The following is a 21,261-nucleotide window of genomic DNA, read 5'->3' as shown; positions in this document are numbered from 1 at the left end:
AATCCTCATACTTACCTGAACCTCGGTTCTGCCTAGCTGCTAGACCGGTCCCTGAAGCCTTTCTCCCACTCCACTCTGGCAATAGAATGGCATTCTAATGTTTACTACACTGTTTTAGATGCAATGACTCACGGATCCTTAGACCACCAGAGCAGAGGAGAGAGAGGCTGCAGGGGCCGGTCTAGCAGTCAAAGGTACATTTTATTCTCCTGGAGTTCTTTTTTAAAGCCCATCTCCAAGGAAATAAACTCCCCTTGCAGTTTGGCTACCCCCTCACCTCTGCTCTTTTTCCAACCATTTAGAGTGAGGTAGACCTTCTCACCACTGCTCCTAATTGCAGGAGATATGCACCTCCACCTTGGCAGTGGTTTGGGAAGTACTCAAGGTTTTACCTTGTTTTATACAACTAAGTTGTCCTTATTTGTATTTCACCAGGTCAGATCCTAAACACAAAAGAAGCAGTACATCTGTGTTGTGTGCCTCCAGCTCACAATCCCCTACCAGTTCTGGGGTGGCCTGCAGTGTTCCCTCTTAAGGACCTGACATCAACCGCCTAAAAGTTGTCCGGTGCTAACATTAGTAGAAGTCCTAAGTTCTGTCAGGGGTTGCCCCTCCCCAGCTTTAACCTGGGAAGATTTCACAGTCATGCAGGATTTTATGGGCCAGATTGCGATTTTTAATTGCCGACTCTGACCACCGAGGACATAAGTGAACCTCATCACCACCCCTGGCAGAATCATTTTCTGACCTGCCTGCAGCCTTAGCATTAGCAGCTTTGGTTGTGGAAGCTCTGTCTGATGTAGAGTCTTACAAATCCTTGCAAGATGAGATTGCCCCTGAGGAGACACAGTCATACACCATAGAGCCCTTAGCCTTTTGTAAGCTCTGACTAGATTGACTTGAAGCTTGCACGGGGCATCAGCTCTTTACAAACATGGACCAACAGAGTGTGGGAGCTTAGGGAAGATGAGTATAAGCAACTATGAGTGGGGGGCACAGCATGTATCTGACACTGTTGCTTCAATCAACTATAAAGGGGAATTCTAGCTACAAAAGTGTTTTAAATGTTACTGAAGTGCCACCATTTTCAGCGATACTCTCTGAAATAAAATCTATCGGAGGACACCATCCTGTTGATAACTTTCTCTGACTTGTTCTAAAGTGTTTTTTGTGGATAAATTGTGGCTAATTTTGATGGCACCTAGATATTTATAGGGACAGCAACATACTATACACACAGAGGACATATAATTACCACATTTGTTACAGGCAGTGAAGCAAGGGGAGTTCTCTTTTGAATCCTGTATTCCTTCCTCAAAACTGCACCTGGTTTGGTAAGATTTTTACCTATTCCTGTCCCTAAAGAAAGATGGTTCTAAAGAAATTCAGCAAGTGAAACCTATAGGTGAGTAGGGATGAGTGAATCTGCCTGGGTTTGGTTTGCAGGCGGTTGGGCGAACCCAGCTTGAAGTCCTCAGATCCCAACCTTATTGTGAAATTCTATTGAAGTCTATGAGATGTGATTCTTGTTATTTCTGGTAATTTGTAAAGCTAATAAGCAAGCTGATGCGAAAAGAGCATGGGGAGCTGGGAATTATCACGGGAGACATGTAGCAATGCAAACATTTTCCTTGTTTAGTTGGAAAAGGGTATTTTCATGTGCAACATTAAAAATACACAAATGCTTTAAATAACCTGCTTGTGTGATACCTTTAAGCTACATGTGGTGTTCTGAAACAGTATAATGTAGAACTTAAAAAAAAATGTGGCCAGGAAAGGAAGGACATCAAAAGCTCAGGGCCCCCATCCTGTGAAAGACCAGGCCACATGCCTTTCAACAATGGGGGTACCTTGGAAGGGTGGGGAGATGGCACAGTTTTGCCACCCCCTTGCAATGTACCCATGTCCTAATGTTGAAAACCAAAGGCCTCTTTCACGCATCTGATACCCCAAGAATGAGGTGGAGTATTATGGAAGGGACTTATTATAACAAGGGCTTCAAGATTCCACTATAAGTCAATACCTAGATATCTGTCCCCTGCCAGAGGGATAAGTACATGGGTTGGCTTCCCCTTAAAATTCCACCCAGACCCTTATCAAGACATGCAGTCCGAGTGGCCAGGAAAGGCAGGGCAACAAGCAAGCTGCCCCCCTTCCTGTACCAGTTCAGGCTACATGCCTTTTAACATTGGGGGATATCTTGCAGCAAACTCTCCCCCCCCGCAAGACACCCTTGTTCAAATGTTGAGGGACAAGGATCCCTTGCCCACCTCAGATGCTCCAAGAAGGAGGTGGGGAGTAATATGTGGGGGGACTTAGTGTGGAATCTGTAAGCCTCCTTTCTATCAACAGGGCACCCAGATATCTGCCCCCACCCAGGGGAATGAGTACATGGGTACATTAGTACCCTTTATCTATTGCCATAAAGAATTCAATGCAAATAAACATGCATGAACCTTTAAAAACTATACAAAAAAAATACAGTAACATTTTTTATTAATGTCCCCCAATGTTATTCCCCCAATGTAATTCTATTGTTAATAACCACATCCTGTGATGTAAATTCATCATCAATCAAGAGAGCTTGACACCCACCAATGTGTACATATAATATTCTCTTCGCTAACTGACAGATCCTCAATGCTGCAGTAATGTAAATACACTGCCAGGGATCCCCAGAGACTTCATTTGGTCAATGACGTCACCCAAGATTCCAGGCTGTATGTTTATTTTGAAGCAGTCGGGAATTGAGGTGGATGAACTGCCAAGCTAGTTTTGGGGCTCCGTGAACAGGCTCAGTTCCCCTCACACCCATGTCCAACCCAAACCTGAATCTTATCCATATCAGTGAGCTCCCAATATTGTATAACAAACGCATCTCACAGGGTAACAGAGTGTACTTCCTCGGACATGTAATCTACTCATCAATCATATTCAAAATTCAAAGGAAATTGGAATGTTCTAAACTTCTTAGCAATGGCATTTATTTTTATATTGGGTTTTCTGTATGTAAGGACGGGAAGAAGTCTGCTGTTGATGTGTTTGGGAAAATCCCAACTGGAGGTTCTTACATCAAGAGATTCTCAAGCGGCCGCGAAGGATCACGGCGCTGGCGCATGCGCAGTAGAGATCTTCGGCTGGGAGAAAAGGAGACACAGGATACGTCAATGCAGGCAGCCAGCAGCGTGCACCCGCACAGACACCGCGGGACAAAGAAGACACAGCAGTAGAAAACTACTGTAGAGAAGAAGATGATCGGATCAAGAGGCATCATTTAAGGTAAGTTCTTACGCCAGCATGGGGGGAGGAAAAAAATGTGACTTTAATGTCACTTTAAGGTCTAACCTTTCAATACCTTCAGATCATACCTTCAATAATTTTGCTTACGTTTTAACAATTTTCGGCAATATAAGAAGAGTTTTTTAGAATGTCTGAATTTTAAACTGGCAAACCTTGTTGTAGGATTATACATAACATAGGTAGGAAATGTAAAGTATAAGGAATTGAAGACTGGAAGCTTTGAATTCTGCATTAGCTTCATCTGTGTCTTTAGCTACCATGTAGTACATAGCGAACACAATGTTTATTCATTGTTTAGTAATGATGCTGTGTACATCGCCTTGTATCGCATCTTGTAAGCAAGATCTGGTTGAAGACATTGTCAGCTAGCAGACTGAGACAGGTGGCCGAATAGCAAATGCTCGCCTTGTGATATGTTTAATTAAGATACTTTGGCCACCGGGGCTCACAAGGGCTTTGAGATGAGAGGTAGACAAGAGACCATAGACTTTATTTCAGCAGATGCCTTGTCTTGTTCCATCGCACATGCTGTTGGCTGTGGGGCCAAATGGGATGTAGGGCGGTGTGTGATCCACTCCTGCGAGGCTGCCCTTGGTGCAGTCCCAAGGCGGCCAAGATAAAGCAGCCCGACCAGTTTTCACTGCTTCATCAGAATAGAAAATATTGTGTTACCTTAAGATTACAAGAAGAACACATCGCACATTCCGGTGCCATTTTATTATGTTTTTGTGCTGTATCATTCAGTGGGGTGCCTTTTTATTTTATTATTGACGCAAATCAACTTTATCTCATCACTTGACATCCTTGACAAGTGTTTTAAGAGAAAGGTGATTGATAAAATTTGTTTTTCTTCTCTTAAGTTCAGATGAAATGTGTGCGCAAAACATTTTTGTTTTGGTCCAGAGCTCATTAAAAAAAAATAGTTTGACCGCTATAATGAGTCACTGGCTGGCTTCTTGCCACTTCATCCGCCTACAGATTGAAAAATGTACTACAAAGTACTGTCTTTTTAGCTGATCAGCTCCTTTCTTCCATTAAACACATTCAGGGGAATATCACAACTGGAGCAGACAAAATCTGGAGCAGCTGTGCATGGCAACCAATCAGTATCTCTGTTTCATTTTCAAATCTAAACTGAACAAACTGAAGATAGAAGCTGATTTCCATTGTGCTTTTAATTAAAGAAGGTTTTTTTGTGCATGTGGGTTCATGTTCGAGGAATGAGAAATAAAGGTTGCAGAGATCTTATTTCATCTCTGATCTTACAGTGCCGAAATCTCATTGATATGCATAGGGTACTGAGTCTCCGGAGACCAACAGCAATACAAGCCTAGCTAGTTTGTTTGTTTTTTTCTTTCCAGCAAGCATACATTGTTTGGAGTGAATAATCTTTGTGTTTTATTTTACAACATAATCGCATATTATTACAAGTCTAAAAGATAAGTAGGTCAGGTTTTTCTTTGTTTATTAACTCATTCCAAGAAGGATCAGCCTCCAATATAGACTAGTTAAATGTGCTAAGCATAACTCATCCCGGATGCATGTCGCTTTTAGCGTGTCTGTAATTTTATAGGTTTTTAAGAATAATCTTGGTGTGAACGACTGTTTTGACGAGGATGGATTATACTGCATGATGCAGATTTGTTGACAGCATCATTAACCTTGGAAGTGACATGTCTGTTATTATGATGGGCAGTGTGATAGACTACAAATCTGCTTGTTGAGTTTTGTATGTCAGGAGTGTATTATGCAATAAAAATACAATATCCATAGTAGTTAAAGCCATCTCCAAGCAAAACAAAACCAATGCCTTCCACCCCTCCTGCTGCTAACTGTTCACAATTTAAGACATGGTTTAAAGGAGAACTATGGGGTTAGGGCTTTTCCCCATAGTTCTCCTTAGGGTAACTGGAAGACACAAACTAGCATCCTCCCATCACCCTGCTGCGTCTCAGTATAGCTCGCGGTATACTGAAGCCGCAGCTGAAGCGGATCCTGACAATTATGTCTGGATCCGGCCAGCTGCGTGAGTGACAGCTGGCTCTGCCTATCTAGAGGAACAGCCAGCTATACCCGCCCCCTCCCCCGTCCGTTCCGCCAGTCAGCGCTGGAGGATCGGAGCAGGGAGGGGGGAATCCAGCCCCTCCCCTGCCACGGCAGAAAGCCATGACAGGATCGAGAAGTGAGCGAACGCCGGTATGTGTTCGCTCACTTCCCAATCTACTGAGCCGACCTGTGACAGTCTCATTGTCACAGGTCGGCCAGAACTATGAGGTGAGTGAAAAGCACTCACCTCATAGTTCTCCTCTTAAAGGAAGTGTCCGGTCACCAGAGTGGGATGTGGGCACTAGAAAAAGGACCCTACTAAACTGCAGTTTGGAAGATAGAAGAATCTGGTTGACCCTGTCATGTGACCTTGATTTCAGGTAAGAAATTGGGTCTTTTTTTCCATTTAATCTAGCGATTAGCAAGTGTGTGTGCTATCCTGGAGATGAGCTTTAAAATTTCCAAAGTCACTTATTTCCAACACATACCTGAATTAAGATGCAGAAGGAAAGGCTGCACACACGAAGAGAAGCGAGGTCGCTAATATCCTGACCACAGGAATGTAGTGCAGTAGGCAAAGTTGCCAGTTTGTAAAGTTTCCTGCCAACCTGAGCTTGTTTTAACTGATGCAGGTTTTAAACTGACAGTCCCATGGTATACTTTCTGAGCCACAAGTATTTGGATTTATGGGTGCATTATGACAGCAGTTGTTGCCTTTCACATATATTCTGTGTGCTACATACTTGATGGTAGATTTTTAGGTGTTTCAACCTACAAGGTGAAGGAAGAAATTATAACAAATTCCTCGATCCACGCTGAACAACACAGATGAACGAATCCCCCACAGTTTCTTTTGCATTCTGACAGGCCCCTCGTGACCCAATGACATGTCTCCTGAGGCAACCACCTCAGGCTGCATCATTATAGGAACGACCCTGGTTATAAACCTCCCTTAATTTAAAACCCAAAACGTTTTGACTTCAGTTCTTTAAGTCATCCAATAAAGTTTCTAGTTTCAGTCACCCAATAAAGGTTATCACTCAAATGCCAAACTGACTGCATTATTCAATGGCGAATACAGTACAAGACTCTAATACTGCTTTGTGTTTATGGTAATTAATTTAAATAATTTAGCAGACATCTGGTTTCATTCTGACATGAAAAAGTCTATTTCTGTTAATGAGTAAAAAAAAACAAAATGACAGCTGCTGTGATTTATTGTTTTAAAAACATGAAAACGGATCACTGTTTCTGGATGATGATCATCGTGGTAACACTGATCCTTCATAATGAAGAGCAAGTACATTAGTCTAACTTGTTTCTTAAGGTTGCCATACACCTGCGGTATGATATCGTACGATAATCTGCAGGTGTATGGAAGGCGTGCAACCGTTTCTACTGCACGAAATCCAGTGTACCCATCGCACTCCTGACCGAATAATACCCTTAGAGCCAAAGTGACTGAAGATGCTTCTGCAATCCAAGATAAGTATATGTATAAAGTCACTCGCACTCCTATAGAATTTCAAGTCAAAAACGGTTTATTGACTCTCGATTGCTATCACATCATATAGCGACGTTTCGGAACAACAGCGGCTCCTTCAGGCAAACAGAATGTGAGAATTTTCTCACATTCTGTTTGCCTGAAGAAGGAACTGCTGTTGTTCCGAAACGTCGCTATATGATGTGATAGCAATCGAGTCAATAAACCGTTTTTGACTTGAAATTCTATACATATACGTTTCTACTGTATGGTCGCACGTCTTTTGTCTTACGAGCACGTTGAAAAACCTGGCGAAAATCGTACGATTTTCGACGGGTTTGTGGCGTGCAAGCGCACACTGCCCGCTCAGCATTGGAATCATCGGAAGCCCTCCCCTCAGCGGGGAGGGCTTGCGATGATTGCAAGTACGATCTGCCTGTCCAAGATGGGCAGATCGTACAAGCTTTTAATTACCTTACAACCATCGCAAGACGAAAGTCGTGCGATGGTTGTAAAGTGTATGGCGAGCTTTATAGCGCCTTGTGTCTTTCTCAGTCAACAGATGTCTCACCTTTGGTTGTTTGCTGATAGCTAGACATTTATGCTCAAAGTCCTCATTAGACTCATATCACGAGGCTGCCATTCCAGGTGATTGATGCAACAGTGCTGTATAGCGCAGCGTTATCTCACTTCTGCCTTGACTATTATGAAATCTGTAGACGTGTGACCTCTGCACAGTTGTCATCTAGCTGTCCTCTTTTGCACCCTGATTAAGTACAGATTATCTCTTGCATAGTGAGCCTGTATGGGCTCACTCCAGAAATCTCTCTCCAAAAATGAGACGTTTTCCTGTGCTCATTTGGAACTCTGTACCACTGAGACCTGCAAAGATATCTCTTACTGATTTTTCCATCATTACAGCATGCCACACAAGCAGTGAAGACACTTTTCCTTTTCGACAGTTAAAAGAGAATGATTGCTGAATGATCAGAGATGTTCGCACATAACCTAATAAACACTTGAAATGCTTGCAAGAGCTTTGTATAACTTGGGAATTTAACCCCAACGCAACTGTCACAATTGGTGTTCAAGGACGTTACATCACACCACTCAAAGATATTGGGCTGTGTATCGTTGTCCTTACTCTTAAAAACTGCTGCTGTTTTAATTTTTACTATTTTTTTGCATTGCAGTACAAGCATTGACTTACTATTCTAGAAAAAGAATACAAAAAGAAGGCTAGTTTATCCGGGGTTTTATCCAAATGTCATGTTGGGTCAGGAAACAGTTTGTTTTCTTTGTTAAAACAAACTGGTTTAAACTTTGCAAGGGCTTTTGCCTTCTGGTTTATATACGTACGTGAGGATAGAGGGTTGGTTTTAAGAATAACAGTCCAAAAACACTTTCTTTTCAGCTTAATTATGTAACAATGTAATTCTGGTTTGAAAATAAATGAAAATATAATAACTTCTGGTGTAGTCTAAAGCTGGCCATACACTGGTAGATTTTTATACGAATGTTCATCCGTAAAATGTCATCACAACATTTGATAATGCCATCAGAGACTTGCCGAAGGTTGTTGGAATTTTTCTTGGTTTTAACATTAGATTGTAAAATGAATTGTGTTTCTCAAACAAAATCCATATTCACTGTTAAAATAAATTTGTTCAAGAAAAACTTTCTATCCTTTTTCAAATCTTTTTCTCATTACGGTCAAAATCAATCATCAATTTGACCCCATAAACTATTAGAAGATTGGAAAAACATTCTAAAATTTTTTTAAATGAAACTCTACTGGTGTATAGCCAGTTTAAAGCTGGCCATACACCTATAGATTATCTGCAGATTTTCTATGGTCAGATGGAAAAAGAGCAACAGATTCCTCCATCTACGCTAAACTGTGTGGATGGATAAATCTCCCGCTGGGCCAACCTTCAGTATCCTGCTAGTCGGCCCTGCTGGCTCTCAAAATACCTGAACAATCTGACTGGACGCAGACATTGTTCAGATATTTTGAGAGCCAGCAGTGCTGACTAGCAAGATACTGAAGCTTGGCCCAGTGGGGGATTCTTCCATTCACACAGTTTAGCGTAGATGGAGGAATCTGTTGCACTTTTTCCATCTGACCATAGAAAGTGTGCAGATAATCTATAGGTGTATGGCCAGCTTTACACTGATAATTCTGGCGCTGAGGTTTTGGTACCAAAAAGAAGTAAAATTCACTGCATTTCTCAAAGTGTCTCACAGTTCTACTCTCTGATACCTAGGAGCATCCCTTTTAATCCTTCCTTACCTAAAGCTGTAACACTTAACCACCCCTTCAAATATTGTTTTCATTCTTAAGATTTAACTTCATACTGACACTTAAGAAAATAACCTAACCCGTAAAGATAGTCCCTAACGTGAGCTTGCCCATGGTAACCAAAGTGACAGACTGACATTATCAGAGTCCATATACAGTATATTTCCCCACCGCCCATATTTCCCAAGAGATGGCTGAGAAATGACTGGTCCTTCAGAGTACGGGGGAACACTCAACACTCTCCTGCCTCCACACAATGCAGAACTGTAAATAATCTTTTCTGCGTCCTATTAATCTTGTCTTGCAACAAAATGCAACAATGTTGAGGCCCTAGATCTGATGGGTGCCTTTTTTTGTTTTTGTTTCATACAATAGGCTGCCTATAATTTAATTGTCCAGTATAATGTGTTTGTTTATGAGCACCTTACGTTGCAAACTGTAAAAAAAACTAACGTTTGCGAATATATTGTCTGTAGTAAATGAAAAGAAAAAAAAAATATGAGAATGCAGTGTTCTTGGTATTCTGGGCCAGCTTGGCTTGACTTGCATATATTTTCCTATCTCTTTCCTCATGGGTAATGGCTGCTGTTTATAACCATTAATGCATTCAACACTGGTACTTTCGTTAAATGATGTGTTGGTTAAGACTAAACCCGCACATTTATCTTGTGTATTAATCATGCTTGGGCTGAGCTCCCACATACTCATCTTTACTTTCCAATAATACACCTTTCCAATTTGCCATTTGTCTGGGTACTGGTGATTTGAAGAGCTAAAGTTCTTTTTAAAAGCTGTTAGTGAGTAAAGTCGACATTGTTTTTGGACAAGTTAGGAAAACATGAATTGGCCATCTGGATTTGGAGACCACCTTGAATGTATATAAAAAAAATGAAAACAAGATGAAATGGTGGTGATAAAGTCAGGAAATTTGGAATTCTATTGTGATCCTGGCTGCACCATCTAATAAGTCAGTGGGGTTAGTTAACTAAAGAAGTAGTACATGTTCACTCTGCATTTAATGTGCAAAGAATACCTAATCGTGTCCTAGGAAAAAAAATAATAGTTGATCGCCGAAGTTGAAGTCAGCACAGCATCGCCTTATTCGCTAAGCTAAGTGAATTTTTAATTGGCTTAGTGAAAGCTGTGCTGACTTTTATCAAGCAATCATGTGCAAGTAAAAATCCTGTTTTTTTTCCCTTTCTTGTGACTGGGTGTTTTATAGCAATGTGAATTTTCCCTTAGCCTCACGCAAGTGAAAATGTTGTACTCTTTTAGTAAATCAACCATATAGTCTTGGAGCAAGCATGCAACATGCACAATCTAAACTTCCATTCTGTGTTCCAGAAAATACACTCAGTAAGTTGTATAGGTTGAGAATGACAGCCTTATTAAATAAGCACCAAACAAAAAAACCTGATTAAAATCATTTTAATACTTACCTGTCCTACTGCCCAGGTCTCTGTTCTCTTCTTTATTCAAGAGATACTACTGCCTGAAGAATATTCTGCATGTGACAATTTTGGAAGTGTTAGATGCCTGGTCCCCCTCTGCGCTCTGTAGTTCATTCAACCAGCCCCCATGTCACTATAGGACACAATAGTGACATAGGGGACACACAAGGTAGCGGAGATCAGGCATCTGACTCTGAAGTGTGCCAGATGTTAAATATTCTTCGGGCAGCCGGTAAATAGGGAAAACAGCAGCACAGGCAGTGGGACTGAAAAGTCCTTAAAGACTTATTTTCCTTGAATTTTTTTAACCACCTGCCGTCTGGCCGTTGTAATTAAATGGCCGGACGGCAGCTTTTTGAATGCGGGTGGGCGGCTTCTTGAATGTAAAAAACAAAAAAACATTTTTTTTAAATAATTCCCCGCCCCCATGTTCACCCATAAACATATGTCGGGTGCACCTATGTGCAAAAATTACGATTGCGCCCATTACACCGCATATGTTTCAAATCACAGCCAACATCGGAGCGTGAACAATAATTCTAGGGCCATCAATCACTGATAACACTAAATTGATGAACAATAAAAGCTTTAAAAATGTCGCCTATGGCCAATTTTGGGTATGGTAGTTTTTGTGGTTTCACGCCCGTGCGCAATTTTAAGGCTTGATGTGTTTGGTGTCTATTTACCCGACGTGACCTCATCTTTTATATTTCACCAAAAAATTGAGTCATAATAAATGTTTCATAACATAGGAAAAAAATGTTTTTTTTTCCAAACTTTGCGGTACTGTTTCGTTGGTACTTAATCACCCCAGTGGTGATTAAGTACCACCAAAAGAAAGCTCTATCTGTCCCCAAAAAATGGTATAAAATTCATTTCAGTACAGCATTGCATGACGGAATAAATGCTAGTCAAAGTACCGCAGCTCTGAATACTGAAAAATGGCATGGACAGGAAGAGGGTGTAAACACACCGATCATCAAGTGGTTAAAACAAATTAATTACCTAGCAACGAGATCGCTATAACCACTTGTGGGAGAAATCAGCATAAAAAGTTCACCCTAAAGAACTTCATTTGAGTCTCCAGGGTGTACCTAGTGTGTCTCGAAATTGCCCCCACTCCCCTGCTGCCCACTCCCAGAGGAGACCCTGCCAGGACAGTTTGCCTCAGTAATCATTGATGTATTCAATTAGGTTGATTTGCTAAGGTCCCAATTTAGATATATTTGCTGCTTTAAGGTGCATCAACAAATGCACATTAACGTGTTGCTCTATGTTAGCCTATTTAATGCACTGTTGTTCTGATGCAGCGCACTACAATAAACAGTAGTGCGTTACCGTGCATTGTCCTGCACTGCAATAAGTGTGTTGGATCGGTGTGCTTTTGTACTATGACATATCGCACCACTGTTTATCTGTTTATGCCTATGTATTCCATGTCAAAATGAGAACCTTAAAGGAGAACTATGAGGTGAGTGATCACACTTCAGCTCTATAGATCGGGAAGTGAGCAGAAACATGCACCGATCTGCTCACTTCCCAATCATCTCCCTGCAGTGAGCGGTGACTGTCAGTCACCACTCCCCGCAGGGATTCCCCTCTCCCATCCTCCAGTGCTGAGTGGAGGAACGAATAGGGGAGGGGATGGGCCTCTAGATAGGCAAAGCCAGCTGTCACACAGCTGGGTGGGTCACGACAGTATTGTTGGAATCCGTCCCGGCTGCGGCGCTCTCAGTATATATCGCGAGCAATAGCCTGCTATATACTGAGCTTTGGGTCACGAGAGTAGGTTAGTATATGTCCTCCCGTGACCCTAAAGAGAACTATGGGGAAAAACACTTACTCCATAGTTCTCTTTTAACGGATACAGACAGTTTTCTTATCAAAGTGAATGTTGACTAAGGTAGATCTGTGTTCATTTCAATTCACCAGTTATATAGAATGATAAACACAGAATTATATTTTGTTTTTAATTTCCCTTACACGCGATTACTTACATGTACTTTCCAAAGTAAATAGCCTCTGCTCCTCAGCAATCCCAATGTAACCTTTAGTTGCAGTTGTTACATAGAGATGAAGAATAACATGCTTCACTATTTACCTCGAATAACCTCTAGATAACTTAATAATTGGTCATCACACTGCCCTTACTAGCTCGTTTTTCAATTTTGTAATATTTTTTGCCATTTTATATAAAAACGTTTTTACTTTTTGAAATGTGTTTGTTCAGTATGTTTTTCGCAATAAACAACTCCAGGTTACAAAGTTTTGTCTATATAGCAATAGATGTTTTAAAGCAGATGTAAAGTAAAGTAAAAAAAAGAAAAACCCTTGGAGCTTTTAGCTATAATGTGTTTGTATGCACAGCATTTTAGCACATTATGGCTAAATAAACCATGCGCACAATGAGTCAGTGCAGAATATAAATTGTACAGCACAGTGTACAGAATTAGACAATGTGGAATAGGGGTTGTACAGCACAGTGCACAGAATGAGTCAGTGTGGATTATAAATTGTACAGCACAGTGTACAGAATGAATTGGAGTGGAATATAAAATATATAGCAAACAATATCGAATGGGGAACTGTGTATACAGAGGAGTGGTGTAGAGTATAAAATGTACAGCCGAGTGTACTGAATGGGTCTAGGGCTGTAGCTACCATGAGGCGAGTGAGGCACTCGCCTGAGGCACAGCGAGGGCCAGCTTGGCTGCGCCCCCTCGCCCCTGTTGCCATGGTGTGCACAGGACGTCATGGCAACAGGGGCACTAGGCAGCCAACACAGCCGCGGCCCAGCAGGGAGAAGAGGGAAGGCACAAGCTCCAGCTCCTCCACGGATCCCCGCTGGTCTCCCCACCTATATGGGCAGAGGCATCAGGATGGAGAGCAGGAGGATCTGTAAATATCAATAAAATATATCGATCCACTGTCCGCAGAACAAACACTGGAGTGATCAGCACTCCAATGTCTGTAAACAACTGGGGACACATAGTACTGTGTCCCCACTTATGAATAAACAGGGAGTGCTTTACATCACTTCCTGTACATTCATGAGTTTTTGAATGGGTGGAAGCACTCACTACAGAGACTTCTACCTATTGATAACTGGACGATAGTAAATATTTTACTATCACCAGTTCCTGAATGAATGGGAAGCCTATGTACTGAGTGTTCTCCGTTCATGTAGACCAGATGCTGCAGAAAAAGAGATTGGGGATCTGTATCCTCAATTTCTTTTTCTAAAGGGAAATGTCAGCAATCTGTTTAGACCCCTTTTTTTTCCAAGTCCCCCCAACAGTAAAAAATAATAATATTAATAATAATAATAAGCACACACACACTCACACCCATGCACACATATTATTAGACATATGCAAAGACTAAAAATAATTTTGGGACGAAATGAACGGAAACTAAAAATGTTTTCATTAGTTTCGTCAAACAAAACACATTTTTTTGCTACTTTGGATTTGGCCACCGTGCATTCTGCGCATGCGCGCAAACCATCCTGGAGGCAGGGCACATGATGCCGCAGAGGCGCAGCGTCGAGTGACATCACACGTCTGTTGGGGGGGGGGGCAACATTTTCTGTTCTTGCCTCGGGCGCAAAAGGAGCTAGCTACGGCTCTGAATGGGTCAGTGTGGTATATGAATTTTACAACACAGGCAACAGAATTGGGCAGTTTGAAATAGGGAATATATAGTATGAGACAGTGCAGAATAGGGATTGTACAGCACAGTGTACCGAATGAGGTGGTGTGGAATATGGAACATGTACAATAAACCATGTAGAATGAGCCAGTGTGGAATAGGGAGTGTACAGCATAGCATACAAAATGAGGCAGTGGAATAAGAAAGAGGGGGTGAAGACATGTAGTTCTTGCTATGTAGTGCAGAACCAGGTTAACAGTGGCTCATTAGATGCAATGGATGTGAAAGAACCAGCTGTCTTGTACAAAACAAATTGTTGAATGTAATAACAAGATATTAAATAACAGATTGGCTTCTTGATAGATTTGCATGTTTATTATACTTGTTTGCCAGCTCTGTTTTCCTGGAATCACCTTCATACAGTACTGTTTGCTCGTACCTCTATTGATCTCGCTATGATCGCTTACGTATGATTGCTGCCATTATTGCTGAAGTACCTCCAATTTTCCCAGGGGAAACGCTATCCATCAAACGCTATAATCCAGAGTGGATAGTTTGAAAACATATTAAGAAAAATTATTTGCAACTGTAGAAGAGAAACCTAAATAAAAACATTTTTTTTTATTACCAGGAAAGCTTTTCAAGTCTCTGGACCTTAGTATGATTGTCGAGTTTATCCTCATGTTTTACAAAGACAAGCCCATTGATTGGCTCCTGGACCACATCCTGTGGGTGAAAGTGTGCAATCCAGAAAAAGATGCTGTAAGTAATGAGCCTACCATTGAGATTGATGGTAAAATTACTTCTCCATGGGTGTTCTGAACAAATTGTGCATCATCAGTTGTATTTTGTTATCTTAATATAACATCACATTTATGGTTCTGGACCATACAATCTTGTGAAATGTAGAAAACTCTTTTTACAATTTATTTGTCTTAATTGTTAGGTATTTTCAGGTATTGTAGCCAGATTTTTAAAAAAAAGTACAGTTTGATGATTTAATATAATAAATGGTAAAGTGACCTTGCACACACAAATATTTTCATTGCATAGTTCTGCTAACCCCCAAAATGGACATTATGTTGAATTGTACATTCACAGGTACAACTAACAATCTGCTTAAATGTAATTAAATAGTTTTTATCCCGTCCATCCCTTACTCTTATTTGAAGCATCCAGCTTTTAAAGTTGAAGTGTCATGTGACTGACATGTCCTATGATTTTTGAGCAATTCCGCTTCATAAACTGTACAATCCGAAAGTAACAAACATATCTAGGTTAAAACATATGTATAGTGCTGTCAGACTTCCTAAACCGCCAATTCAATTGCAGGAACCTGCAGGTAGATTCTGCTTTTTTCTACAGAATCTTAAGAGCCCCAAAACACAGGCCCATTAGTAGGCACACACCATCGTCATCAGGTGAAACATTGGTCTGTCCCATCACTCTTCCTGTCCTTGTTATGGGCTATGGGTGTGATGTAAGATTGTGAGATTTTGGGATGGACTAAAATACTGCTTTTCTACCTGAAGTCAGTATTTTCGTAACAGTTTAGTCCAGGTTTTGGGACTCCTGGGGCCCTCTGGATATAAAGTAGACGCTACTTTGAGATCAGATTGACAATTTAGGAATAGCAACATCACTTCACGTTTGCTCTAAGAGGTAAGTGATGATCTTTTCTTACTCCTTTCCATAAAAACACCTTTGCTTTGCATCCATAAAACAGTGGTTCTCAACTTATGAGGTATTGGAGGCTGCAGCCCCCAACATCACTAAAAGGCCGTACATAAAGTTTGCATTAAGTAATGCTAGAGAGGACTTTCGGAGACTGCAGACATACTTGAAGATGGTGAGAGGGGGCGCATGCTGCAGGTTTTATTAGAGACATGCTGCAGAAGAAGTGAGAAACGGGAGTTATGTTACAGAGATCACTGCAATACCTCTTTACATATATATTGCATATATCCTCTACAGACTGCTAGGGTCCAAGAGCCTGTCAGCAAGCACCAATTGGCTACAAGGGTCCCTAAACCACCATTTGGGCAATTGGGGTTTCAAGGAAAGCCGTTGTTTTAAACCCTATACTTATAATATGCTTATTAACTAATGCAAAGAAAAATCAATAATGTTTTTACCTTAACCTGCATTGTCTGCAAGTTTTTAGACAGCTGGCATGTAGCCCTATTCTTATATTGCAGATCTCTGGCCTTCTCTGCATATTTTATTTTTTAACAGTACAAAGGCTTTTCATATCTGCTATACAGAAAGGTCTTTCAGGGATAGCACACTATTGGATATTCCAGCAGACATTAGAACGCAATAACAGTTGCACAGAGAAATGTTTGAAATGAGAACATTGTGCTTCAAGTGAATATCGGCTGCAGAGATGAAAACTTAAATAACCGAATTTTATTAATTTGATTTCCTTCAAATGTGACTGACTACAGACTCATAAATAATGGTGAAAAGTCACTTAGCTTCAATATGTTCCATAGAAAAAAAATAGCGAGTAACAATAATAAATTATCATGATCTTTATTTCCAAACAACTGCATTCAGATTATTCACTTTGAGATTGTGTGTTATGCTCAGGAACATTTAAAGTGTAAGTTCCCTGTGTCATTTCAAAAAAATGAAAAAAAAATGAAAGAATGATTTATTTATGTGATTAATTTACCTTATAATGTATCCTTCTGTCGTTTAAATGCTGAACTTCAAGCAGATATAATTACCGTCAATGAATGCAGTAATGTTTTAATTAAAATAAGTATATAAGTGAAAAGCTGCAATTAACAAAGCCCTGCCTCTATATAAGCTTATCTATCTGGGTAGAGGCTGTCCTGCCAAGTTTGAGAAGATCTGGGCCGACTGGCTCACTGCTCATGACCTAGTTATTGGGGATTAATACCTCCCAGTACATTTGTTCCTCAGGGGATATTTATTGACCTTTTTGGACCTTTTTTTCCCCATACACCATTGTCTTCATCCTAATTCTCGCCCGTCCTTTCTGTTTCTTTTTCTTTGACCCTATTTACCTCCCCTTCCTGCCCTTGGGCTATGTCTTAGTTCCCCCACCTCCACCTTCTTTTTTTGCTTCTCTTCTATTTTTCTTTTTAAGGTCGTGGGAATTTATGTGGTTTCAATGCCCTCTGATGTTGCATGTATGCGTTGGTATCAAAGGTATTAATGGATGTATAGTGCCCTGCTGTCTTTCCCTTTTTGTTTTTCGTGTTCTCAATATTATTCTCTTTTGTATATTTATAATTAAAAATAATAAAGCGTTCTGTTAACAAAAAAAAAGTATATCAATTTTGTAAATGCAACAAGTGTCAAAATGTTCTGTACAGGAGATCTCAGAATGGGAGAGGCAGAGTCATTACTGAGAGCCAGTTAGATGTGCTGCAGAATTGTACTTTAAGGAGAAATTAAGAGAAGGAGTATCTCACCAGTGGACTAAGAATAGGTGGTTAGGTTCAGGTATAGCTAGTACAGTTAAATAATAGGGGAATATATATTTTTTATGTGTAACCTTGAAATATTATGATAATTGAGGAAAAATTATTTCATAGACCCAAACATAACTGGTCATTTATAAAGGGAAACTGTCACTTTACTCGTTCAGGGCAAAATGACAGGTTCTCATTATAGGCCCTTCCTACCTTGATTCCTTTGCTGTGTTCGCCTCACTCCTCCACTCATCAGTTGGAGTGAGAGGCCATGAATGCTGTGCAAGCTCCAACACAGGCTGGCACAGAGCTTACACAGGGATTAGACTTGGCACTCTTGCAGAATAACAGGATGGCAAGGTAGCATGTGGGAAGGTATCAGTGGTTGAATAACAGGGCCTATCAGGGGAACCTATCACTTTGCCCTGAGTAGGAAAAGTGACAGATACCCTTTAAATACAAGCATCAAAGGCAATCACATTGTACCTATGTACCTATGCTGTTTCTTTTGTGCCTGGGGATCACTCCTTTTCCAGCTGTATACTGCATGACTGTCACTCACTGACCAAAGACGATGCTATTATTGTATTTTCTTTGATTTGTTTTGGAAGGGTGCTGCAAAGTACTGTAAAGCGGATTGAAAAGAAAGATATCGTAGTTAAATATAAGTGCACAGTAAATATGTTAACATGAAAGTGGTATTCTGGGTTTGGGGAAAAAGCCAGACACCTTAGTTTTCCATCACAACCTGCCTATGAAAGTACACCTCTACTCTACTTCTAGCAGCATCTTGTGACATTCATGAATTTACTGGAACAAAAAAAGGAATTTCCTAATAGATTGTTTCTCAATCAGGTGACTCATACAAATATATTTGCTGCATCTGTTGTTTTCTGTGGCAAATAGGGTTTATGTCAATAATGGAATGCTGTAAAGCTATTGAACGGGCTATATTTTAGACAGATGTGGTCATCTCAGCTTTTTTGTTGCTTCAGCTCTGTAGAATTTAGTATGTTGTATTTTTCCACTGAGACCTGGCCTACCAGTATGTTTTTTTTACTAGCTGTGATAAATACTGGTTTGTTGTATTTAGTAGGTAGAGGAAACATTTGAAGCGGTAAAGATATAAAGGTGAATAATATAATCTCTCTACTGTTTATTCAAAACAACTGGGGAAGTATTTTGTTAATCTTCTTTCACTTTTTAAATACTAGTTATATGCCCACATAGATCACTTTTTATGTGGTGCTCCTATTTTGTGTGTAAACATGATGCAGGTGCATATACAGTGTATAAACTGCAGAATATAAAACCGAGTGGGGATAATTCACCAAAACTGGAGCAGACAGAATCTGGAGCAGATGCCCTAGGTAACCAGATCTGAATGTCTTGCGAGGGTTGTAAAAAAAAGTCTTGCGAGGGTTGTAAAGTGTATGGGCACCTTAACTCAGTCTGTGGATCTTAGCTTCCTCCACCTCTGCTGCTGCTTCTTGATTTGTTTATTCTTCAGATCACCTCTCATCAGGGGCAGCTCTGACAGGAGGATGAAAACCCCTCCTCTACCAAGACGGCTGCCTTCATGCAGTCAAAACAAAGAATGTTAAGTCAGTGATGGGGTAAGGGATCGGCTGCAGGGAGCCTACAGGCAATATAGCTGACTGATCCTTTGCCCTCTGTTTGCCTTTTTTGGGAACCACTTCCATAGTTCATGTCCTATTTAGGTAACAGATAAATCATGTTCTATTAAGTAAAGCTTCCCTCTATTACACAGTGCCCACATGTATCCTTTTAGTTACATACTGTGTCCCTCTGTTATATGTGGTGCCCCCTTGCGATTGCCTCTGCTAATGTGTTGATGAAAACTTCACCATCCAACTCCAACAAAGCCGAATGCATTTTGTAAGGGGTTCTGCAAACTGGACATGTTTTTTTAGGTGGTACTGGGCAGATGAGGGCTGAGGTTTTTATGTGAGCCTTTGGACACATTTTAAGAACTAATTTCTAATACACAGCAAATTCCATCTCTTCCAGGGTCACACCAGCACAAATACATGAAAATACTTATCCTTAAGAGTCATACGACACTTTACTGATGCCAGCACTACTGAACAATTGCTCTATATCAGGTCTGGCTGCTGTATTGGAGCTACACTGCTGACCTCTAATGAAATGCTGGAGATTGTTTCATTACTGCATTGGAGTTGTGCTAATACAGAGCCTTGCCACCTGACCTGTGAAGTCTTGTCACCTTTTCTCTGCTGTTGTCTATTGATCACGGAGTCACTGGACAGGGAGGTGGCATGTGTCAGGTCCCTAGGAATACAGTAAGACTTGTTTCATAGAAGTAGAGGAAGGCTTTCTAATGGCTAGGCAATCTAAGAGCAGGCATGCATTGGTTTGTGCTCTAAAGTAGGTCTGTTATTTTTAGGAGTTTAAAGCTAAAATCTGGGCCTGTGTATAGGCCTGTGTATTCTTTCTTTATTCTTCATGTCATCTGTGTACTGTATTTCTTCAACATGTGTGCAGAAATCCAGCATGAAACAACTCCTGCACTTTGCCTCTGTGCAAGAGTTTTTGTAGTCAGTCATTGCTGCTCTCTCTTCTTGTGCAGGATGACTGGTCTTATATCTGCCCCCTGTAGTTTTCTACAAGCAGTCTGTAGTGGAGGGCTAAGCAATGTTCAGTACTCCAGCTGTGGTAAAGCTACTAATCCCATCATGTATCTGCCTCTGGGAGTCGTGCTTGTCAGAGTCCTGCAATACCTCTTGGAACTTGTTGTTTTAGCTCATGGGACTTTTTACGTTTTACAACAGCTGGAGTGCCAAAGGTGACCAACGCTTGCTGTAGTGAGTGGAGCCCGCTGGGGCTTATTCACAGCTCAGCTCTCTGCATAGGCTATTTACAGCACAGTGGTGGTGCCAGTGCTACTTTATCAAGATAATATCTGGATTTTTAAAGGTATTTTGTGCATACAAAGTTTATATGTATCCTTTGAGTCTTTTAGGGGACATATTTAATAGAAAGTTTTAGTGCCTGTACTTTAACTAAAATGTCTGACAAGATCACTTTTTAGTGGGCACGTGCATCCAATTATTCTGCATCTTAGAAAGGATTCAGAGACCATCGCGATAAAAACAGATGTACAATTTTAAAAATACAGTGTGTGTGTACACATGTGCAACTAGACTGGATGCCTTCTTTAGAGCAGAACTATAGGCTGATCTAAAACAGCCACATTTAGTAAAGTTAGGAGTTGATTACAAATGATTAAATGTACATCTAAATATTACCTTAATCGCATATTAGTCTTCTGTAATCCTCTCTACAACTGGACGCAGTCTGAGGGAGGAAAGAGCAGCACTGGAAACCAGACAGACTCTACTGCCTTGCGTAGTCTTTTCAGTCTGAAAAATAACTCTTAATAATAGGAGGAGAATACAAATATGACCTCATCCGAGTCCCGTTTCTTTACTATCCAGTTACAGACTGGGAAATCCTGGGCCAAGCAATGTTTAACCGCTATACTGTCTGGCAGGGGTGCCTGGCTTAACAGAATAACATATTTTTTTAGCAAATAAAATA

General features: G+C 40.7%; 1 protein-coding gene across 1 annotated transcript in view; it reads left to right on the top strand.

Moving 5' to 3' along the window:
• MGAT4B (mannosyl (alpha-1,3-)-glycoprotein beta-1,4-N-acetylglucosaminyltransferase, isozyme B) overlaps window positions 1-21,261 on the top strand; it is a 354,359-nt gene that overhangs the window by 275,369 nt on the left and 57,729 nt on the right. The window contains exon 9 of the mRNA XM_018554441.1: window positions 14,865-14,995. Within this exon, the coding sequence (XP_018409943.1) occupies window positions 14,865-14,995 (131 nt within the window). The remainder of the gene's footprint in view (window positions 1-14,864; window positions 14,996-21,261) is intronic.

This window comes from Nanorana parkeri, unplaced genomic scaffold, assembly GCF_000935625.1.
Source record: "Nanorana parkeri isolate BGI_ZX_2015 unplaced genomic scaffold, ASM93562v1 scaffold158, whole genome shotgun sequence".
Classification (NCBI taxonomy): Eukaryota; Metazoa; Chordata; class Amphibia; order Anura; family Dicroglossidae; genus Nanorana; species Nanorana parkeri.
This window is presented reverse-complemented; position numbering and strand designations above follow the sequence as displayed.